Here is a 25,814-nt window from a genome sequence, read left to right on the forward strand (position 1 = left end):
AGAAGGGAGCTAGTTTCAATAGACAACAAATAAAACAGAGTTATGCTTTGTGACAGCTGCGTTATGGAGGGTTTATGTGGAAGGTTTGCACTAGAATCCTGCTGTTTGGATGAGTAACATCACTGACAGACAGTAGGAACAGGGCTTGTTGATTCATTACTACAAAACAAAGACAAAGAAAAAAAGAAAGAGCTCTCCTCCTGCATGCCTCAGCTAACCCTCCCCACCGACACACACACACACACACACACACACACACACACACTCTGCATCCTTCTTCTTTAACCATGAGTGAGCAGCCCCGGGCCGGGTTTTCTTCACCTAAAATAACTGCACAGCTCAGCTAAGGCAAAGCAGTAGGCTAATCCTGCTGTTATGGGATTGGAGGATTTCGGGCAGGAACGGAAGGGATCCTAACACTGAGCTGGACAGCAAGGCAGCGATATGAGAGTGAAACAGAGGAACATAGAGGTGTAGTGATGAAAATTTAAAGAGATATCTCTTGGAAATTAAAGTTGTTCTGACGCTAACTGAAAGCGTAACTGAAAGTAGCTGAAATAGCCATGACATAAAAGTTTGATGTAGCATGGGATGGGGATTAGTGTGGATAATTGAGTGTTTGTTTAACATTCTTTAGGCTATTTTCTAGTAATACAACATGTTTGTTTGAGTGGGTGATGTGGATCAGCACAAGGCATCTGTGAGCTGGTGTATCAGAACCGAGTCGCTGTGCTTTCCTCTGAGCTCGCAGTGATGCTACTCGGTAATGCTGCATCAATAGCAGCTTGAAAAGAGTGATGTCTGACTTCACATGTATTGGAGGAGGCATGTGCTAGTCTTCACCCTCCTGGTGTGTTCACTAGTGATAGGGGGAGTCCTAATGAGTGGGTTAATTGGCTGTGTAAATTGGGGAGAAAATGGGGAGAAAAACAGGAAACACTACTCTTTTAAAAATCTTTAAAATCTCAGTATAATTAACATTTTTAAGTCAATGTAAACATTTGGAGCATTTCTATTGGTCCATTCCTCAATAATTCCTATTATAAAGAATATAAGCATCAACTGCCAGATTAAAACTGAAAAACAGCAACAAGATGTCATATGCATGCCAGTGATGATAAAAGAAGATGAATTGTTTTTTGAGCATCAACAAAATAGTAATAAGTAAGTAATAATTACTCTGTGAATTACTATTCACTTTTGCTTTCCTGCTTTAAATACAAATAGTGCTATGGTTTCCCCCCCTCATAACTAACTATCTGTACATGTGCTTTATTTGACAAGCTGAGAGATACAGAACCATCATCTGTAAAAGTAAAAGAAGCATGTGGACTGAGGTGGTAAAATAATATTACAGAATTCTACAGTAATATGTATTTTTCTTAATCATGATTAATCAAACAATACAAACAATGTTGTGTTTAATACAATTGTGTCACATACAAAACATAGTACAGTATATAAGGGTGTAATAAGGATTTTTTGAGGATATGAGCCCTTTTTTGAACAGTTTGCTGTTATTTTTCTATTGTCCTTGGTTAAAAAAACTCATACAGTAAGGAACAGTAGCAGGAGCTCCTCAGATAAAGTGCTGTTCTCATATTTCCTCAGGCAGTATGGAGCGTTTGACTCCACAGAGCTGTGGTTAGATATCACTCTGGTGTGTTAGCTTGTTATGCTAACTTGTAGTATAACACCTTAGTACAAAACATAGTACAGTATATAAGGGTGTAATAAGGATTTTTTGAGGTTATGAGCCCTTTTTTGAACAGTTTGTTCCACATTTCAGCCTCAGTCTGCTTTAAAGACGCTTTTCTCTTTTAATTCTGAGAGACCAGGAGAGGCTGGAAAATGAATGTGGCTTAAAGTAAACTCCTTAGAAAAGGAACTAAAAGTTAGATAAATGAACATTTCGGTCAAAAGACATCAACGAAAAAAACGGACGAATCTGAGGGAGATGGCTCTGGAAAGAAAAGGATGGAGCCTCTCGCCAGCTTCTGTCAGTCTTAATTAGGGAGTGTGTTCTCCACAGGAGAAGCGGAGAGAGAGAGTGTGTGTGTGGGTGCGTGTGTGTGTGTGTGGTCAGACGACAGATCTTCAGTCTCTCTGTCTCTGTGGCCAACTGAAAGCGGAGGGGGGAGGAAAAAAAATTGCAATCACGCTGCAATCTGTTGACTGATTGCACCCCTCTGAGAGACTATTTAGGCTTGGAACTCCAAACGATGAGACAGAATCAGGGGGAGGAGGAGCAGGGGGGGTAGGTGGGTGGATGGGTGGTCTTCCATCAGCGAGAATAAACCTGAAACCATGATACCGCTTAAGATCCTTTAGTAAGAAATGTGGACTTTTTATCATAATTGAAAAAAACAAAAAACACTCTATTCTTATCACTCTGGAATACCATCAATGCATTCAAGGGGGTCTCTCAGCTGCAATCAGAGGATATATATATATATATATATATATATATATATATATATATATATATATATATATATATATATAATAAAAAAATAAAAAATCACAGTCCCACCTGTACCACCTCATTAGTCACGGTATATATCTTGATGAGGACCACCAGCCAGCCGCCAGACATGCAACACAAAGGTCAGGTAGCACCGCTGTGGGCAGATCCAAGGCCAGCCAGCGTGAACCGAAGAGACGAGCTATCAATGCCATAATCACACATCAATCTATCCATCAGTGAGACATTCACTCTCTCTCTCTCGAGTCCTCAGACCAATGACCAACACAAAGTCAACCAATCAGACCCTGCGAATTCTCCCACAAAGAGGGGACACTCATCAAACAATCAGCTAATGAAGCTGAAAACGCACTAATCAGACACGTTAGCCTCTGAAGAACAGCCCAGTCCGGTCAAACCATCCCTCAGAATCAAACGCCACTGTCCTCCATCCCAGCAACACCATCACAGATCTCATTAAGCCTCACAAAACCACTAGTTTGACAAAGCATCAGGGTACCAGCACAGTGGAAAAATAGTAGCACAAAGGCTAGCACAATTGTGTAGATGCTTGTTAATACTTCATAACTATTGAATAAAGTATTTACAGTATAAAGCAATGTTTTAATATGTATAAACAGCACATGCCAGTACTCACAAGATGACAAAGAGTTAGCTCTGTTGCACAGCACAGTCTGGATGACTTTTAGACTTTTATGAAATCCTCAGAAATGTTCTGATGGAACTGGCACTCATCAGGACCACCCCAAGAAAGGTAGACTAAGAATGAGCTCTGTTGCACAGCACAGTCTAGATGACTATCAGACTTTTATCAAATCACCAGAAATGTTATGATGAAACTGGCTCTCATCAGGACCACCCCAAGGAAGTAAGACCAAGAATTAGCTCTGTTGCACAGCACAGTCTGGATGAGACTTACTAGTATTAATTTAAAATGCACTGTATTTACCCTTCATATATAGTGTTACTGAAATATCTATTAATAAGTAATAGATCTAAATGCATCTCATGCACAGTTTCTGGCAACAGATCTGGCAACAACATCCCTTATAAGTTCAGTGTGGAGGGGGGTGGGTTATGAGGGGGTTGCTATGTACATGAGTAAATTTCAATGCTTTTAAAAATATGTAAAGTAGGAACTTTACAAGAGTAGGGAAAAAAAATCCCTAAAATTAAATGGAAGTCAATGTAAAAAAAAATATCTTTTGAATCATGAAATTTTAAAAGAACATATGCATAGATTGTCGAAAATTAATATACACAGTTTTTGCATGACAACGATCATAAATAGATGATAAATAGAGTTTCAGAATGTTAAAAAATCACATTTTTGCAGCTTAGTTAAATATACAGTATATTAGAGTGAAATGTACATTTAAAAACTTTAAATCAATGTTTTTGCTCCTGAGCTCCCCCTACAGGAATCAATCTATCCATCAGTGTAATAATCACTCTCTCTCTGCAGTCCTCAGGCCAGCAAACCAACACCAAGTCAACCAATCAGACCCTGTGCAATCTGTGAATTTTCCAACAAAAAAAGGGGGACACTCATCAAACAATCAGCTAATGAAGCTGAAAATGCTCTAATCATCGCCAACCCTCAGTAACACACCACTGTCCTCCATCCCAGCAACACCATCACAGATCTCGTTAAGCCTCGAGATCCCACCAGTCTGACAAGCATCAGGGTTCCAGCACAGAGAAAAAATCAATCAGAAAGTAATGGATCTAATTCGCATTTCTGAAAATCAACTCTGTAATTAACATTAATGTTATTTGATTTTCAAGCTTAGCTTTTCACCCAGAAGTCAATTTAGCTGTAATTAATTTTTTTCCCAAAACAAAAATACAGCAATTTCATGTTGACTCGGTTCGCTCTTAATGAGGAAAATTATCAGGGAAGAAACAAACAAGCAAGACTGTGAGGCAGCATCCTCGTAGTGTTATTGGCTTTCTATTTGTTTCACTCAATTAGCCGATATGAAGCTCGAACATGCTGGAGCTGAGAGAAAAAAAAAACAACAAAAACATTTTTTTGCAGCTGGTATTTCCAGCATTCTTGTTTATCCCTTTTAATGTCAAGAAAATATTTTTATAACAATGCAAGTGATGCTAGTGACAATGGCAGTGATGCCATAATGCCAGTGATGGATGTGGTGATAATGATGATGATGATAATGTTGTAATACTATTATTGAAGGTGGAAATGCTGATTATGGTGATGGAAGTGGGTGTGGTGCTAATGTGATAATGCTAATATTTGAGGTAGTTATGATGCTAGAGAAGGATACTGGTGATATTGTGATAACGCTGATGGAGATGAAAAAAACGGAGGCTAATGATAATAATAAAGGTGATAATGTAGGTGGTAATGATGTGGATGATGATAATGACAGTAAGGATAAAGCCTATGTTGGAAGACATAAAATAATAATACTGATGGTGTTGATAATGTTCATAGCAATGATACTGACTAAGATGAGAAGGATGACACTGGTGGTGGTAATGACAACAGCGATAATGACAAGGCAGCAAGGTAAGTCACTGTAAAAATATTTGGATAATATATTAAAGCCTATGTTGAAAGACATACAGTAATAATATTTGTGGTGCTGATAATGTTCATAGAAATGATAGTGTTATTGTCATGAATGATAATGACAGAGATAGTAATGACACATGATAACAGAGAAGACAGCAAAGCAGCAATCTAAATAAATGTTATAATGTCTGTCATGCTTCCAGTGCTGGTGCTACTGTGAACTGCGTTAATGCATTCAATGTTGGAAGCTGATGATTATGATGAAGGTGATAATGTTGGTGGTAATGATGTGAATGATGATAATGACAGTAAGGATAAAGACTATGTTGGAAGACATACAGAAATAATATTGCTGATAATTGGCTGATTATGTTCATAACAATGGTACTAGTGTAAATGGTTGTGAATGATAATGACTGAGATGGTAATGACACTGGTGATGGTAATGATCACAGAGAAGATGGCAAAGCAGCAATGTAAGTAAATGTTATAATGTTTGTGATGCTTCCAGTGCTGGTACTAATGTGAATAGTGTTAATGCGTTTGATGTTGGAAGCTGATGATAATGATGAAGGTGATAATGTAGATAGTAATGATGTGAATGATGATAATGACAGTAAGGATAAAGCTTGTATTGTAATACATACAGTAATAAAATTGGTGGTGCTGTGATCTTCATAACAATGCTACTAGTGTAAATGTTTGTGAAGGATAATAACCGAGATGGTAATGACACTGGTGGTGGTAATGACACCAGTGAAGATGGCCAGGCTGCAAAGTAAATCAATGTAATGTTATGATGTTTGTGATGCTTCCAGTGCTGGATGTTAATGCGTTTGATGTTGGAAGGATAAAGCTTATGTTGGAAGACATACAGTAATTATATTGGTGATAATTAGCTGATAATGTTAATAGCAATGATACTGGTGTGTTGTGAATGGTAATGACCGAGATGGTAATGACACTGGTTGGTGGTTTCAATAATGATAACAGCGATAATGGCAAGGCAGCAAGGTAAATCAATGTTGTGATGTTTGTGATGCTTCCAGTACATGTGTTAATGCGTTCGATGTTAGAGGCTGATGATAATGATAATAATAAAGATAATGATGGAGGTGGTTCTTACCCAGTAGCGTGAGGATGCAGGCCAGAATGGCCACCAGCGCTCCGGTGCTGAGTCCGGCGGACAGGAGGAAAGCCTCCGTGCCGCAGGCTTGAGGAGAGCCGTCCGAGTCGCAGTCGCACACGCGTATGGACAGAGTGTTGGTGCTGCTGAGAGCAGGACTCCCGCTGTCCACTATCAGCACAGGCAGACGATACATGGCCTGATCTCGCCGCTGAAATCCGCCGCGCTTCGTCAGCACAGACGCCGTGTTGTCTGGAGAGGAGAGGTGTGAAAACGAGGGGAGGAACAGAGGGGGAAGACAAAGAGAAAAGGTCAGTAAGAAAAGCTGTTAGTCATCTTCTAGCTCTTTGTGAGTGGCATGATCCTAAAAAAAACTGAGATTTCTCTGTATATTTTTAATATATTATTCTCCTTTCAGCATTTCAGTTCTTCAATGATCAGGAACCCACAGGAGAGACTTGTGGGTTTTCAGTACTGCAGAGCCACTGACATGGTGAATTTTATTGTGTTAGTAGTGTGTGTTGTTCTGGTACTAGTGAATCAGACACAGCAGTTCTGCTGGAGTTTTTAAACACCTCTGCATCACTGTTGGTTAATTATAGTCTTGTGGGAATCCTGTGGGCAGCATTCTGTGTCCACTGATGAAGGACAAGAGGATGATGTACAAGGTTGAACAGCTAGCTAGGAGTGTCTAATAGCTTTAACAGTGTTATAACAATGTTCATTAGCAATGATACTAATGTAAATGTCGTGAATGATAATTACTAAGATGGTAATGATACTGGTGGTGGTAATGATGACAGCGAATGAATGAATGGGTATGTTGGAAGCCTGTGTTGGAAGACTAATATTGCAGAAAAAAAAAGAAAGAACACATCCAAGTTGTCCCTTAAGGTTTTTTTTTATACTCTTTAATTACTGAAATAACTGTATCGAAACAAAAAATACCAAATAGCCATATAAATGATTTCCCTTTAAATATGCATCTATGTTTTAAATAAGCAAAGTCTGTGATAAGTCATAATCAAGGTCATGCTTCATTTTTAAAGTGTTGGTAGGTATGCTGTATTTTTGGGAGGGAGAGAGTAATGATAGTCTACTGTGTACTAATAGTTTAGACCTGAAAGACTAAATTTAAACTAGACATTTTTACTGTACTATAATATCTCAGGGCAGTTTTGATGATATTGTAATCTTCTGAATCAGTTACTGCTTTTTATAGATAGATGTTCGAGTAAAATGAACAATGTTGTTTTATTCAATAAACTATAGACAACATTTCTCTCAAATTCCAAATTTAGAGCATTTATTTGCAGAAAATGAGAAATAGCTGAAATAACAAAAAAGATGCAGAGCTTTCAGACCTCAAATAATGCAAAGAAAACAAGTTCATTTTAATTAATAAGTTTTAATAAAGTTCAGAAATCAATATTTGGTGGAATAACCCTGGTTTTGAATCACAGTTTACATGCATTTTGGCATGTTCTCCTCCACCAGTCTTACACGCTGCTTTTGGATAACTTTATGTCACTCCTGGTGCAAAAATTCAAGCAGTTCTGACTTGAGATCATTAATCTTCCTCTTGATTATATTCCAGAGATTTCGATTTAGTAAAATTATAGAAGCTCATCACTTTAAAGTGGTCTAATTTTTTTCAGAGCTGTATATAGCATTTTTTTATTTCACTTTGGAAAGAGGAAACTCTATGTGGGTGTGTGTGGGCATGTGCGCATGCGTGCATGCGTGAGATTGTGTGAAAAAGACTTCAGTAGCGAAATAAAACAAACAGTCACAAACACACACAACATATAAACTTGGGTGAGTCTATATTGAACTCGTGGAGTAACAATGCAACATAACATTTTTTTTAACTGATGATAAATCCTGATTCCAATGCTTTGAAAAATATGCGATCGACCCCGATTTTAGGTCACGTGATCAAATCAGGAACATCCCTACTACAGTCTATAACTGTAGATTAATATAGTGCTCCTATAATCTCAGTGGTGCTAATAAAAATTGGAGCGTAGGAACAAGGAGGTGGTCATAATGTTCTGATATGTCGGTGTATTTCTGGGTAAACACCAGTCCCATGGTCAGAAACTCACCTGCAATTATAAATGAGGGTGACTAATAAATTGTGCATGACAACAGATGGGCTACAGTCTGTGATAGTGCAAGGGGAATGACAGTCCTGAAGGACAGGATTCCCGCACTGTTTGGTGCTTCTCCTGCTCAAACACACCTGATTCAACATATCAGGTAATTAACAGATTTAGTAGGTGTTCTAAAACAGAAAATTTGCCAACTGTGTGCTGGACTCCTACCTTCAGTTCACAACCCTTGGCTTATGTGGAGGAGCTACAAACTTATATTATAAATATACTGGTGCTACAAAGTGACTTTGAAAGTGTTCTTTGATTGTTTCTGTAGAAGAACTGTTTTTGATTCCCTGAAAAATGCTTTTGTATAAGATATAATTTACATTCATTTCTAATTTTATCCCATTTTCTCCCCAATTATAACCGACCCATTATCTAGGACTCTATCACTAGTAATACGCCCTAGTAATACACTAGGAGGGTGAAATCGATCACATGCCTCTTCTGATACATGTGAAGATACATGTGAAGTCAGCAACAGCCTCTTTTGCTGCTGATGTAGCATCACAGAGGAAAGCACAGCGATCCAGCTTTAATACATTAGCCAACAGATGCCGTGGTGACTGACATCACCTTGAGAGTGATGTGGGGAGAGAGCACCATCTAGACAACCAGAGAGAACATGTCCCATTGTGCTTTTTCGAACACTGGCTGCTGATGGCAAGCAGCCTGACCCGGAATTCAAACCAGCAATCCCTAGATCATAGTGCCAGCATCTTAGTCCGCTGGACCACACAGAGCCCCTGCACTCACTTCTTAAAACCTTTTTTTTAACCCACGATATGGCCCTAAATTCTTATGACAATATTTCAGTTTACTATACTATACTGGTACTCTTGGCAACATGTCAAAAAATAAAGTTTTCAAGAATATATTATTGTAACAAAATTAATGTTGTATTATTTTGTATTAGTATAACAGTTTCAAACATTTAATAGAAACGCATTTTTTTAACAACAGTAACAAGACTCATAGCCTAGTAGATCATATATACTATAATAATAATAATGTAACAAACAAATAATTGTAACAAACAAATAATGTAACAAACACAAACCTTTCACAGAACAAAAGGGGAAAATAATTAATAAATCCATAAAAAAACACGTATCGTTTAAAAACTGATTATATTGTCATGTGCACAGCCCTAATAGTCACAAAAGTTTTCTTTTTATTAGTGATGCACCAAAATTACCTTTTATGGCCAATATTCAAATAACCCTTTTTTCTTCATTTTTCTTCATTCTTTATTGCCTAAATGAATTAGCCTAAATGTATTTTTGTCCCACTTTTCAAAGAAAAAGCAATTACAAAATTATTTATTGGACACTAAAAATGTTTAACTTGCTTGCAGATATACCAACAAAGCAAAATATAGTATTATCACTACATACAGTATATGTTGCTAAACTATATCTGCTGCTTTCTTCAGATAAAAAGACATTTCATGAAGTTGGAATTACAAAACCCTGAAGAGGGCTTTTAATTTGAAATGAGAGATGCAGACACAGCAGCTAGCGCCCGCTGGGCTGTAATGGTTTAGCCAGGTTAAAAACTCTAACGCTTCCAGACACTGCAGCCTGCCTTATTTGAGTTAGAATGGTGGTAGCTACCTGTTTTTCTGAGCTGGATTACTCACTTACTCGAGTTGATTATAGACTAAAGTCTTTGTGTGGGACGTCACGCTACCCTGTAGCTAAAGGGAACCCTTCTGTCTGTTTTTAACAGAGATAACTCAGTTTTTTTGGTCTTAGAATCCATCAAGAGTGTTATCACTACTGAAAGTAATAAATGAGTCTTTTCACTTATTTGGGCAGATGTCGAAAGTGATTTTTTTTGCTTAGTCATTCTTGGATGAATTTCGGATGCCAAATATCATTATATCAAATAGCAAATCCTACTTTTCAGAATGGCCCTAGTCAGAACACTTTACAGACCTTTATCTTAGGGTGTTAAGTTCAGGTAGGCAAAGTTCATGAAGTTCACAAAGTTCACAAAGTGGCCTTACTAGGAAGTAAGAGGTTCTAATAAGATGGTTTTATAAAGATTAGTTGTAAAGTTCTACTGGAGTGTTCTTCTTCCCTTGATGTGTGTAGATGTAGATACCTTTATTGTCGCGGAGGGTGAAGTTCAGGTTCCCAGCAGCCTCGGCAGTCAAAGAGAAGAAGAAGCGGTGTCCACTGGGAGGCTCGTCTTTATCCACAGCGCTTATGGTTTCGATCACCTGCGGGAGGGAGTGTTAATCTGTTATAATCACCTGAGGCGGCAACCGAACACAAACAAACTTCAGCTTTAAAATACTTGGTTTAATATATGAGTCTTTTCACTTATGCGGCCAGACATGGAAAGTGCTTTTTTTTCTGATGTAATAAAAATCCTAATATCAAATAGCATTTTTACTTTTTTTAGAATGGCATCACTCAGAAAACTCTTTGCAGACCTTTATCTTATTGTGTTAAGGTACGTAAAGTTCACAACTTTCATAACCTTGCTAACAGCCAGGTTAAAACCTGCCTCAGCTGGGTTAGAATGGTTTAGTTGTGTTGCTAGCCTCCTGTTTTATTCTGAGCTGGATTACTCACTGAGTTGATGATAGACTAGTCTGTGTGTGAGCTCAGACATCACACTAACCTTTGGCTAAAGGGAACTCTAATGTTTAAATAATTATTTTTTTTTGTCTAGCAATAAAAAAATGCCATGGCAGGATTACTTTTTCACACATCCGTCTCATAACAGAATACAAAACCAATTTCAGAGGCCGGCGTTTGAAGCCGAAGCATCGATGCGCGAGCCGTATCGGCGTGACGCTCCAGGTCGGCTTTGGCAGCAGGACAAATTTCCAATTACGCTCCAAATCTAATCAAAACAATTGTGCAGCAGATCAACTACGTCAATGCGCTACGCTATCTGTGATTGGCAATGCTTAGACAGTATCCCGGGGATTTAGCCAAAGCACAGGGCCATCCTGGGCTAATGCAGAGCCCAAACCCAATCCCCCCCGTATCCCACGCCCCTCCCAAAGCAGAGAAAAGTGCTGTGTTTTAGAGATGATTATCAGGGCCTGCCCATCAGGTGGTGCACTAAGAAGATTCCCCTGACACTCTGTTGTGGCCTAATCTGCAGGCTTTGGCTGGGTTAAATACTGAGAGCCCAGCGCTACCCTCGTGTCAAGCTTTCGTCAGCAGAAACTCAATCTCCCTGAAAATCTCCTAAAACCCAGAGCGTCCAGGAGCGTCCGGCGGCAGCCACCACGCCGAATCGTCACCGCACTCATCCCCGATTATTCTTTAGATGAACTTTCAGCGATCGCTGAAAAGTATTCAACGCGCCGCTCATCCTCTCGGCGGCCCGGCTTCATCCCCTCCAGCACATTAACTGATTATTTGGCAGGAGCGGCTGTGAAGGGTTTATCTTTTTAATCTGTAAATATTTTTGAACCGTAAAAAAAAACACTGCATGCTGCGATAAGTACGTCATGCTGCTCAGGATGTTCTCTTTAAGCTGAACTGCAATGCAATGCGATGCATGTAGTCAAAGTCAAATGTGACGGATGGGCTGATGTACGTTATCACAGCCTACAGTGATGCTATTCTTTACTTTAAGATGCGACAAAATGTCAAACTTTGGTATACCGTATTTTTTGCACACTGGATTGTAAGTCACACTACCAATAAATGTCTATTTTCTGGTCTAAGGCACACTGGATTATAAGGTGCATTTTATGCGTCACTAGTAACTAGTAGTAGGAACAGGGGTGTCACCAAGTTTTCCTTTTAAATCAGCACTGCTTTGCACATTGTTAGTTTGCTTTTTGTTCTTCATTTTTCATTACTTGAATATTATTTTAATCATAATTGTCTTGTATTTACTTTTCTTTTTTAGTTTCCTTTTTAACATTGTTCTTAAACTATTTTCTTAAATTACCATTATACTTTTACATGTTTTTATTTGATTTCTCTTTGTATTTTCTAATTTGTACCATTGAATCACTTTTTGTACATTGTACTTGTACATTTGAAGCACTTTGAATGGCCATTGTGTATGAAAGGTGCTATATAAATAAACTTGCCTTGCCATTTATTTCCAGTAAGCTTAGATTTCCAGATTTCCACTAAAGCTGGAGCATTAGCATTAGTGGCTAACCTCTACCCAACAGAGCTGCACTGAAAAACGCTGAGTGTTCCAGTAAGCCAGGGCGATATCAGCTAGCGGTTCATCCCAATTAGCTTGTTTTAACACAGTAAACACGCAGACTACAGTCCAATATATTCGCTTCTGAATGGCACCGGATTATAAAGTGCACTGACAATTTTGGGGAAAATTAAAGGATTTTAGGTTCACCTTTTAGTTTAATAATGAGAGTGTAGTACATGGAAGTGACAAACTGTGAGCCTTTAACACTCAAAGACTGTTTGTCTTTCAAAAGAAAATCATCAAAAAGGAGCTTGAAAATGGGCTGATTCCAAACCCTGAAACTGTTGCATCAAAGTTCTGACTTGTCATTTTTTTACTGGAGAAATCCCTTGTCAAAATTGGCTAAAAGCAAAATAAAAGGTTGTAGCAACTTCAGTAGAATGTGGTGTTTTTGATACTGGAGAGCAGCTTATTACCTCTAGACTCGTTAGTTATGGGAATACGGGCTGCTATGGTTACCAGGCCTTCTGCAGCTCAAATGTGGCACAAGGATAAGCAAAAGCTGGGAAAGCAAAAGGGAATCAATACTAGGCTATAAGCTAATGTTAGCTAGTACTATCTTTTAATATAATTTCACTTTATTATCTGTTCTCTCAAAAAACAAACTGGACTACCTCAGCTAAGAATAAACTGGAGCTAACCACAGATCAGATTGGAAAAGTTGGCTTTCATCTATAAGGCTTGAGAAAGCAAAACCTGGGGTGACAACTAAGGGCAAGGTTAAAAGTTAGCCCTGTTATAACCTCTTCAGCAAAACTTTGCTGTATAGAATCTGAAATAATTACAGGGTTTTTGTCAGAGTGTTAAAACTATGCTACAATATGTGGGTTCTTTGAGTTGAATGCTCTCCTTATAGTTGAATAGTCTACTTTTATCTGTCACTCTGATTTCCAGGATATTGTATATACAGCTCTGGAAAGAATTAAGAGACAACATTTCTCCCAAATTCCAAATAAAAATATTGTCATTTAGAGCATTTATTTGCAGAAAATGAGAAAAGGCTGAAATAACAAAAAAGATGCAAAGCTTTTAGACCTCAAATAATGCAAAGAAAGCAAGTTCATATCCATAAAGTTTTAAGAGTTCAGAAATTAATATTTGGTGGAATAACCCTAGTTTTTAATCACAGTGTTAATGCATCTTGGCATGTTCTCCTCCACCAGTGTTACACACTGCTTTTGGATAACTTTATGCCACTCTTGGTGCAAAAATTCTGAATTCAAGCAGTTCAGCTTGGTTCGATGGCTTGTGATCATCCATCTTCCTCTTCATAAAATTCCAGAGGTTTTCAATTTGGTAAAATCAAAGAAACTCATAACTTTTAAGTGATCTCTTATTTTTTTTGTGTGTTTTAGGGAGTAATTGCCATCAATATGAGGTAAAATCCCGCCAGTTGAGGGAGAAGTGGGATGTCTGCAATGAAGACTCCATTTACAGCCTAATGCAGAGCAAGTCTACTCTTTTTTTCTGGCAGAAAAATTCCATTCTAAATATCTTCTAAGCCACAAATGAGTATTTTTTTCTCTAGATTTATACCATTTAAACCAAGAAGCGTTTAGCCAGTGTTATTTTAAACAGTACATGAGGCTTAAAAAAGGGCGAAGTCTGGCTGATTGTCTCTGTTCCAGTTACTGAAGGGATTAGGAAGTATATCTCCAGTAGTAGTTTAGCTTGCAGTAAGTGAAGGGGAAATCTTTCAGCCCATGCAGAAAGCGCATGCTGTGCAGCAGTCGTCATCCATCAGGCCACTACGGCTGACCACATCAGAGAGGTAGAAAAGACACCAGGCCAGGCACTGAGCTCCTTTAGGAGATAACAGTAGAAACGTACAACTGTTTCTTCTTCTGGTGGATTCTTTCTGGCTAATTCACTCGGAATTGGAACAGTTCAATACATTCCTAGATCATTGCCCGTGTTCACTGGAAGGTACAGTTCGATGCGAAATGCTAAAAGCGATATTGAAAGGAAAGGACGGCTGAAGGAGAGCGAGCTGGGTGCTGTGAGCTGGAAATGGAAGGTGCAGACAAGCACCTGGTGTGACCCCATTAGAGGAACTTGTAGGGTGGGGTTTGGGGACTCTTTTTACAACTAGCCATCTGTTTTATCATCCAGCGGCCAGTGGCTTCTCCATCTCGCCGATATTGCTGCCACCCAGCGAAGGAGGGGGAGGGGACGTGCCGAGGGGGGGAGGGAAGGGGGTGGGGTGTACTGTCTGGTTTGGTAAGTGAGAGCAGGTTGTGGGTTGTGTTCGCAACAATATGTAACACTTCTTGCTGCAGACAATTTGATGGAGTACATTCAAATTCAAGAGCCTCTGCACAAGCTCTTTCTGAGAGCGGCAGGCTTCACGGTGTGGCAGGTGTGTGTGTGTGTGTCGCTCGATATATATATAAACGAGCCGCTGACATGTACCGCAACAGTGATGGGGAAAATGTACCCAAGGGCTGCCTGAGAGAGAAAAAGTCATTTACATTTGGAAAGTGAAATATGACAATACAGGTGAATGTGATGATTGCAGTGTGGATGCCGTGTGTCTTCCTCTCTTAGGCAAAGCAGGACTAGGCATCAAAAATAGCAACAGTTCATAAAGAACAGGCTCTGTCTTTCTGTTGTTCTATCCATCCACACAGGCATGTGCAAGATTTGTCCTACTGATTGGACTGCTGATTGATTGGATACTACCATCTATGCTACAGCTATATCAGAGAACCAATTTAACCAACCAACTAACCCACTAGTCATCCATTTCTGGAGTTCTACTGCTGGAACTGCAACATACCCAAGCAAGTGTGTGTGTATGTAGGTGTGTGTGTGTGTGTGTGTGCACATTTAGAGGGATTTAGAGGGATTATTTGTTGAGTAAACAGTAGTGTTGAGTATTGGATCTCATGATGGAGTTGATTTGGCCATCCAAACATCCATCTGCCCATTCAATCATCAATTCATCAACCAACCCACCAAGTGTATCCATACATTCATTCATCCATCCATCCATCCATCCATCCATCCATCCATCCATCCATCTATCTATTATGCCAGGCATCATCAAACCATCCAGACAATCATACTTCTTAGTCATCTATTCAATTAAACATGTATTTGTCCATCTATTTACCCATCCACCCTACATCCACTCATCCATCCGTCCATCCATCCATCCATCCAATCATCTGTTCATTCACCCATCAAACCACCAACCAAGAATAATGACCATCCATCACCAACCATGCAAACAATTCCATCCATCCAGGAATCCACAAAAGGGGTAATCATCCATCCATCCATCCATCCATCCATCCATCTATCTGTTCATCTATCACACCAGTCCTTCATCAAATCACCCACCCAATCTTAATTCTTAGACTGCAAGATACAGTCAACTATTCAATCAAACATCTATTTGTCCATCTATTTACCCATCCACTCTACATCCACCCATCTATCCGTCCATCCATCTGTTCATCCACCCATCAATCCACCAACCAAGCACATTGACCATCCATCCAAGAGTCTACAAAAGCAGTTCTATATCTGGGACTTCTTGAGCTATTCGTCCATCTGGCCATCCAAAAAATAATCTACCAATTCAACTATCAATCCTTCAACCCATCAACCAAGTATATCCATCCATTCATCCATCTGCCTCAACCAATCCATGTACTTTTCTCAAATAACTGTACAACATATCTGTTGTTGTCTCTCACACTCTATGGACCACAAATCTATTGCAGTGGTCTAAACATTATTCAAAAGCTAAAAGCTCATCCTCAGTCAAAAAAATCTATTTTATTATGATTTTTATCATCTCTTTATACACTTTCCGTGGAGTTATCAACACTGTGTTTGGTTATCACTGCTCCTTTGCTCTTGTGGTCAAAAATGCCAGAACAAGCACGACCCACGAGGGAAGCGAGGTTCTGAAAACATGTTGCAGCTTTCAGCTTCACTCCAGCAGGAGTTCCGCTGAGTCCCAGACACCCAGCAAAGTCACCCAGCTCCCCATACAAGAGCAATCTGGGCAAGTTAAAAGAAATGGGGGCCTCGTGGGTCCAAACAGACACAAGTGAGGGTCCGGGGGGACTTCAGTAATGCTTTTCTCCGACAGAGACAGTGTTTTGCAAAGATGAGCACAACCAGCAGAAGCAGCACTCTGAGAAAAAACAAACATGATTCCCTGTGACACTGGCAGTCAGGCGGGCTGGAGTCTAATTGCTGGGCCACAAACAATCATCTTCCTACGGGGAGTTGCCCAGACGCTCTGCTTGTAGCACTTGTTCTGCAATTTACAAACTCTAATGGGAAAGATGAGTCCTGTTTAAGGGGTCCGTGCAGTCATTTCTTTGCTCTGCAGATTCAATTGCATTCTATTCTTTTAGACATTTGATGGTTTTTCTATTACTATTCTGAGTGAAGATGTCGCTTCCGCCATTAAAATGTGCAAACTCTGACCACTTAACCACTGACCTTACACATATACTGTATATTTATTGATTTGATCCTAGTTAAACCAAACACAACTGAAGAACCACGGTCTACATTTTGTCTACTGTAAAAAATTTTTTTTGTTTTTTTGTTTTTTTTTCTTCCCAAAATAATAATAATGTTTATTAATAATGGTCATGTGATTTTAAAATCAGAGTTTTTGTTAAGCTCCAACTGTGTAAGTTTGGGACGTGTCAATATTAAACGTTGATTTCTCTCTCTCTCTCTCTCTCTCTCTCTCTCTCTCTCTCTCTTGATCTCACAGGAATTGTTACTGACTCCACCAACTGTTGACCAATGGCAGGACTGGCTACATACATGTGAGTTTGATGCCTTAAAAAATCCTTAATCACAGCTGGATCTCATGGACAATTCAGAAGATAGCACCTTTGTCTGTACTATTTTTCTCATTTTATCTTTTAATGTCAAACCCAAATGTTTTCAGTCTACAGCAGAAATATAGGGATTGGCCTCACTGTTTCAATACTTTTGGAGGGAACTGCATATATTGGCTTGCTGATAGGCCACAATATTGTAGGCTGTAAGAGGAAGTTAGTATGCAAGTTAGTATGTTAGCTAGCTCTCTATTAATGTTAGCTAGCTCCCCGATAACCTTAGTTCTCTCCCCAGTAACATTAGCTAGCTCTCTGCTAATCTTAGCTCTCTCCTCTGTAACATTAGCTAACTCGCTGCTAAAGTTAGCTCACTTTTAATGTTAGCTAGTCTTCTGTTAACCTTAGTTCTCTCCCCCAATTAGATGTTTACGCTGACATAAAAACCACTGTCTGAAAATGTAATACCTACAGCAAATTTACAGTAAATTTAAGTCAATTTAAGACTTTTTAAGGACCAACCGGAACCCTGTTGTAGCTCACTACTCTGACCAAACCTTTGATTGGTTCTCCCTAGAAAAGAAGCAAGGAATGTACTATGCCTAGGCCGGTTTCATTAGCACAGAATGCTCCGTTAATCCTTAAAGAAGCTCTCTACGGCTCCAGCACTGACACTAGCACAGATAAAGTAAATATAAAATAAGACTAAAGAGCTGGACACACACAAAGCAAAGGGTTCTGCTGACTCAGAGTGACTGATGAGAGACAACAGTGGAGGAAGCAGTGTCAGTGTGTGTTCTTGAGTTTTTCTGCCACAGCAAGGCCTCATTCTGGCCACTTGACACGATGCCACAGTCCCTCAACAAACCAATTTCATGCCACAGTTACCTCCGGCCACATTTGCATAGCAGTAAAGCTTTTTCCCCACCAGTGCCCAGTGCTTTGATCCCCTGATTAGAGTGACCTGCCACAGAAATCAGCATGGAGCCGTTATTTGCAATGATTTTGCCCGGCGCAATGCTCTCTAGCCTGAGATTCACTCGGCTTTAGAGCTGTATGTGTGTACAAAACAAAAAAACATATAGTTTATTTAACAAATACACTGTCACTCATCCTTAAGGCCTGGTTTCTTTGGGAGGCGGGGTGCAATTGCCATATTTCAATGCCAGATCACCAAAAAGTTACAGCTTGGGGAACAAATTAAGAGACCGCTTCAGTTTCCAAATCAGTTTCTCAGATTTTGCTATTGATAGCTATATGTTTGAATAAAATGAACATTGTTGTTTTATTCTATAAACTACAAAAAACATTTCTCCCAAATTCCAAATAAGAATATTGTTATTTATAACATTTATTTGCAGAAAATGAGAAATAATGCTGAAATAACAAAAAAAAAAAAAAAGAAGCAGAGCTTTCAGACCTCAAATAATGCAAAGAAAACAAGTTCAAAGTTCATATTCATAAAGTTTTAAGAGTTCAGAAATCAATATTTGGTGAAATAATCCTGGTTTTTAATCACAGTTTTCATGCATCTTGGCATGTTCTCCTCCACCAGTCTTACACACTGCTTTTGGATAACTTTCTGCTACTCTCAAATCAAGCAGTTCAGCTTGGTTAATATAGTTCATCTTCCTCTTGATTATATTCCATAGGTTTTCAATTTGGTAAAATCAAAGAAATTCATACTTTTTAAGTGGTCTCTTATTTTTTTTCAAAGCTGTACACACACACACACACACACACACACACACATACATATATATATATATATATATATATATATATATATATATATATATATATAGTGGTCCTGCAACCAATGACCCTCCATACCTGAATGCACACAATAGTGCACTATTACAACAGAACCATGCTAATCCATATATATAGCGCTTTTCCACCAAAAGCCCGCATTTCCTCCAGTTTTAGTGAAACCATCAAAACGTCACATTATACGTCATCAACAGAGAGACACATGACCACAGAACCTAGTGTTCTTTGGTTTCCTCTCCAAACAAACAGTTCCTGGTTCCAGAACCTTCTTTTGTTGGTGGAAACCCACGCGAACAGGTTCAAATTTAGGTTCGCAACCCAGAATGGTGCTGGTTGCACATTGCTGTAAAAACGCTAATACTGCTGCTATCTGAAAAGCTTGCTTTGATGCTTTGAAGACACAGATATTACACCATGGCTGCATGGCCATACCTATTCCTGATTAAAAATGTGTGGGATCATATTGGCCCAATTTTGATCCATCTGGCACGGACTGGTAATTCACTTCTCCTTGCTATGAGCACCCTGGCCAATGTTCAACCTTACTTACACAATAACACCTCACAACTTATCCCATGACAGTTGGCTTGTCAGAGTATGTACTTATTAAGACTTATTCAATGGACTTCAATGGTATTCAATGGTATTCAAAGGACTTTAAATCATTCACAAAGCACTGAAAACTTCTCAAAGACACAAAAAGTAGTTCATCAAATTAAGATCTCACTTCACAGCCGTTCCACAGCACCTGAAGCTCTGGAGTTAGCTGGCACAATTAAGGAAGCCACTAGAGGTTAGATTCCTTGCTCAAGAAGTTCTTGCTCCTCAGCTATGAATGCTAATGGAGAAGAAAGTGCTGTCCCTAATGGACCAAGGGATTGAACTGGCAATCTCCTGAGACCTCCTCCTCAAGCCTGGTTTTATAACCTTCAGGCCACAGATTCCTTAAAACCTGCAAAAGAAATCAGCTGCATTCAAATTCAGCCCAGTTGGTGCATCTCCAAAGAACTCTGTCTTTATTTGAACAGTGTCACCAAAGCAATGCTTTGTTTGTCACCAAAAGACATGTTTAGTACTACTTCATTGGTGTGTTATGGGTGTAAGGTGCAATAATCCAAAAAATAATAATAATAAAGTGTGTCACTGTCCATTCTCTTTAAGAGCCAGGTGTACTCTGACTTTGGCAGATTGTTATGAAAACGGCGTAGCGCTTCTGTGCATCTCAGCAGAGGAAGCTGACCTGCAGGTTCACGCTATAAAGGTGCACAAGCAGATCATTTATGGGAATAGCATTATTCTATTTTTATTCTGTTTACTGTTGATGTAAAAGTTGGGCTTGTGCTCTGCTGCGGGTCCTGGGTCGTTTCTCAATCTGCATTCTTGTCAGTACTTGTGTTCTGGAAAACGTCACCAGTCGAAGCCCAAGTGCTGTTCCTTTCAGAAGATCGCAGTTAGCCAAACTCACTACAAATACCCAGATGTGTTCTTGCTCCTCCCACTTTATCGAGGATGCATGGAAGATGACTTGTGCGGACTTCTTACAGCCCGATAACGCACAATGCACCTTGCAGCAGGTGCGGCAGGGGTACCTACCTGTAAGGTATACGTATAAAAAAGAAACAATACTGCTTTGTGATGAAATAAAGTTTAAAGTTATTTTTAGGCAAGAATGTAGGGGTTTAGACTTCAGATATGTGGTTTACTTATTTAAAAAAAGTACATCTACGTTCTCGGAACAACGCTTTCTGTGCCCTGAGAGAATGACGTAATCAAATATGCAGCTGTTCCAGTTATAGAATAAAAGCCCCTCGTCCTCCCGTCCTCGGGAGTATGCACTCGCGAGCCAAACTTACCAAGTCTATTCTTGCCTAGTACGGGAGTCCAACCTTGTGTAGTCTGTATTGAGAAACAGCCCTTGTGTTGAAACAGCCCTTGTTGCCAAGATAGCAATGAACTTATGATGGTTGATTGTGGTCAGGGTTCGAATCAGTCAGTGGCGCACCTGTGTTTTGCCACTGCCAAGATACCAATACACCATATTTTTTCCTTGAAAACACCTCACTCCCTGATCACTGCGGCCATATTCAGAAGCGTCTTTGCTATTTAAACATTGGAATTATTGTAATTGTATTAGTCAACATTTTGGCCACATTGTCCTGCCATACTCTCAGTTAAAGGGAAACTTTTATGATGCCAGACTTCTGTTTGACAGAAGTCGAGAAAAGTGTGTGTTTGAAGGAAATGATAATGCCAGCTGGCTTTCACACAGCTTATACAAACGTCTACATCCTCCTGCAAATCCTGAGAACTCACACTGCCAACTGAAGGAAAGCTATGTGCTAATTAAGCGAGTTGTCTGCATGAGTTTCATTCACATTGCACTGGGTTATAACCCTTATTGCACTTATTTGTTTTATTCATCAGCTGTGGATGGCAAGACCATTAGACTCTGCACTTGGAGAAATTGTGATTTTGTTTTAGATTTGTATTTGTTTGGCTGGAAAGCTCAGACAATGTCACTAATAGGGCTGGGTCTCTGCAGAAAGTTCACAGCATGATGTGTATACTGATGCGGGAGTTCTGGGCCGGTGCTAATATCTGATATATTTCCTGTAGGAAAGTTTGTGGACACTTCTTTTTATTAGTGCATTAAGCTGCTCCCAGAGGCGTTTTCAATGACCGAGGTTGGCAGACGTCTGCTGGAGGAATGTAGGGTAATGTGGATGAAGGTGTAGTAGAGTAGGAGCAGGTAACTATTTCTCTTTATACATACACACATACAGTGGCTTGCAAAAGTATTCATACCCCTTTAACCTTTCCACAGTTTGTCACCTAACAAACCACAAACTTTTGTGGTTTGTATTTTATTGAGATTTTAAGGGATGGACAAGCACAAAGTATTGCGTATGTGTGAAGTGGAACAAAAATAATATATGGTTTTCAAAATTTTTGTCAAAAATCTGAAAAGTGTGACATGCAAAATTATTCAGCTCCCTTAACTTTTAAAACCCAGTGCAATCAATTGCATTCATAAGTTATCTACTTAGTTTATAGAATTTCCAATTTATTACAGATTTTTTTTGTACTTCTGAACTTGACTATGCCTTAGCTTTGGGTATTATGATCTTCAGCTCATCTACAGCGGTTCCTGAGAGTTCTGGCAGTACTTTTCTACACCACAAGGGAATTTTGTGGGGATCTACAAATGAATGCATCTCCAGATTTTACCTATATTTTAAACACAGTCTTACACACCAAAACAAGACAGATTCCATCAAGGCCTGAAAGAACTGACTTCTGCAGTACTGAGATAAAGACACATCTGTACACAGTAAAAATCAGCACAATACCTGTCCTGGTTCAGCAGCCTCGCACACAAACGTCTCGTATTCTATAGCGAAGACCGGGGCGTTGTCATTGACGTCCATCACAGTGATGAGAGCGATTCCTTTCCCCACCTGCGATGGATCCACTGTAACACACAGACACAATATAGGCACTGTTGTCAGAAAAGCTTGAGGAGACTAAACAGCTAAAGCATTAGATAGAAGCTAAACAAAAGTATGCACTGTAAACAAAAGTTTCTCATTTGCCATTATATATCTACTAGAGACAGATAATATCTGTTCAGTATCATTCATTTGACTTTAATCCTGTATAAATGGAGATATTTGAAGTGCATTGTTAGTATCATAACATTCTGGATCATTGACTTCTGTTACAAATCTGATAAAAAATCTTGTATTATTTAAATATCTCAGTTAGGTGTGTATCGCCAAGAGTATCTTTATCACAAAAATGCCATGAAATATCATGATATAATTTTAAGGCCATATCGCCCACCTCTATTATCATATACACTAATTATATACTCATGGTCAATGAAAAAGTTGCAAAATTACTTGAATCCAGAAGGAAGCAAACTGTGGACGAGTATTGTCTTGTTGGAACAGTACACCAGAAAAGGAAGCTCCCTTTGTCTGTTCAATTTTTTTAATCATTTTATTTCAAAATGTCTTCCTATTTTTCTCTCAATTTAGGTAGGCCAATTGTCCTAACCATTCAGCTTCTGCTCCTCTGTATATCCCCCATCACGAGTTATGCCACAATACAAGGAGGGTGAAGACTAGCACACCACCTCGTCCAACACGTGTAATCAGCCACCACCTCTTTTTGAAGAGTATCCAGCGCAATTAGAGGAAAGCGCAGCAACTCGGTTCCGATACATCAGCTCACAGATGCCTTGTGCTGATCCACATCACCCTAAGAGTAATGAGGGAAAAGACTGCCATCTACCCACCCAGAAAGAGCAAGGTTCCAGCTGTGCCCTCTCAGGGCTCAAGCAGCTGATGGCAAGCTGCATGACCGGAATTCAAACCAGCGATCTACCGATCATAGGGGCAACGATTTAGACCGCTGGACAACTCGGTGCCCTTGATTGTAGGCTGATGTTGGCACTGATCACAGTGCCTCAACACACAGATTCGTTGGTCGTCTCCACCAAGACAAAAGTGGGACTCCTCAATGGAATAGCGCTCCAGAATGTGCATTCAGAAAAGGTAGGGCCACTGTTTGCAGGACTTTATTCATGTAACATTGGGTTGCCAAAATGCCTGTACTGAAGGACTTATCACTCCATCACATTTTGGCACGACTAGCCATGAAGTTTCATTCCTGTTGGTTGGTTTTCTTCTGGGTTCTTCTATTTTTTGATGATAAGTGAATACAGCTACTCCATCCAATATGATTTGAATCAACTGTCGACAGATGGAAATATGGAAAGCATGTCTACAGTTCTCAGTTTCTCTGTCTGATGTAAATATCCAGGGTGAGTGTCAGTGTGGTGGGTACAAACACTGCATTATTTATGGGCTAAGAATTAGCCATGCTTTTTTGATTCCGTTCTCAGTGATTTTAGGCCAACAGGACCGAGCTCACCACTGCGAACAAACAGCAGGGAAAATTTAATGCCACTCTAAATAGCATTCAAACCCCTTCCAAACAACAGCGGCAATACACGCATCACCACATTCTGCAGAAGACAAAAGCCCGAACCTTGAGCAAAAATGGGAACGTACTGTGAGAAAAATGAACAGTGCATTCATATTAAAAAAGAGTCTTTCAGCTTCCTTCCATTCACTGAGCATCGGACCTATTCACGCAGCATATCAAGGTCATCCTTGGTAGGCTGGCAACATTTACCAAAAAAAAAAGTTGTTGGATACCATTACTTATGCAACACTTGGCAAACAGCAAATTAATAGACCATATGGGGGGTTCGCAGCGTAGTTTGTTTTGTAAGCATATAATACAGCTGAGAATTTGGTTGACTCCGTAGTGCGAGCCAACTCGGAACACCTGTGGAGGGCAAACAGCACTCAGTCAACCAGAAGAGACACAGCTGGTGGAAATTGCTGAGTGTGTTGGGCAGCCTCCGAGTCACAGCCAACAACACAGACATCAACATTAATAAGAGCCGTGTTGTTGGCAACAGCTCGCATTGCTTTAGAAAGTTCTTGTCGTATAGTACATAGTAGATGACATCAAATTCACAGATATTTATTATTTAATATCACGTCTTGTGGAACAATGTCCAATAAATGTTCAAGTTAATACAAAAGTTAATACACTTCATAAAAAAAATAAATATTTCAAGTGCCATGAAAATGAATAAATGCTTATGAATAAATGCTGAACAGATTTACAGAATTTGAAGTATTAAAAAGGACAGCAATAATAAGTGGTTGAAAATGTGGTTTCTTATATGAATATGTTCATGTTTCCAATTTCAGTTTTTTTGGATATTCAACAATCTGGTACAACATGCCACAAGGTAACATGCATGTTATGACACATGATACTGAAAACAAGATAATACATGGACAAAGGTATCATCAATGAAGATGCACCACGACTTCCACAAGTTTCATTTCAACCCATTGGTTAATTTCTGAATGCACGGCACAGTATCAGTTTTTTTTTCAGTGCAATATATTTTGAAATGGTAGGACCACTGTTTTGCTGGACTTTATTAACACAACACTGGGCTGGTAAAGTGCCTGTACTGAAGATCAAAGATGATCTGGTAATGTATAAATTTGCTCCCTACACCAGGATTCCAGGTGTTTTCTTCTGGGTGTAACTAATTTTTGACGAAAAGTGAATACAACTACTGCAGTCAATATTATCTGAGTCAACTTCCGACAGTTTTTCTGTCTGATGCAAATACCCAGGGTGAGTTGTCAGTGAGGTGGGTACAAACACTGTGTTATTTTTGGACCATGAATTAGCCATGTCCTCTTCACTTCCGTGCTTAGTGATTTTAGGCCAATAAGGAAATATTGCAATCTGGCAGATACATTCCTCGGAGATACTTGTAGCCGTGTGTGGACGAGCATTATCCTGCTGACAAATGGCAGTTGGGAGCTCTGCTATAAAAAAAAGCAACAGGATATTCTAAATATATTGCTCTGATCTGATGTTGGTGTCCCTCGTATCACTACTAGGGGTGACCATCTGTTCAATGAAATATCTCCCCTGATTATCACATCAACAGTTGGGGTAGTGTTATTATTATTATTATTATTATTATTATTATTATTAAGACCAAAAAAGACCACAGTATATGAACCCATCTGTCATTTAAAATGGCAGTGTGTGGGTGAGCATTATACTGCTGAAAAATTACAGTTAGGAGGCTTGCTATTAGAAGCAGGCT

The 25,814-nt window shown here is 39.3% G+C and overlaps 1 protein-coding gene across 1 annotated transcript in view; it reads right to left on the reverse strand.

Annotated features, from left to right (window-relative positions):
• Window positions 1–25,814, reverse strand: part of cdh7a (cadherin 7a) — a 142,973-nt gene that overhangs the window by 25,280 nt on the left and 91,879 nt on the right. Inside the window, 3 exon segments of the mRNA XM_049478526.1 lie at window positions 6,154–6,405; window positions 10,422–10,539; window positions 22,447–22,568. Of these exon segments, the coding sequence (XP_049334483.1) occupies window positions 6,154–6,405; window positions 10,422–10,539; window positions 22,447–22,568 (492 nt within the window).

This window comes from Astyanax mexicanus, chromosome 4 (assembly GCF_023375975.1).
Source record: "Astyanax mexicanus isolate ESR-SI-001 chromosome 4, AstMex3_surface, whole genome shotgun sequence".
In the NCBI taxonomy this organism is placed as follows: Eukaryota; Metazoa; Chordata; class Actinopteri; order Characiformes; family Acestrorhamphidae; genus Astyanax; species Astyanax mexicanus.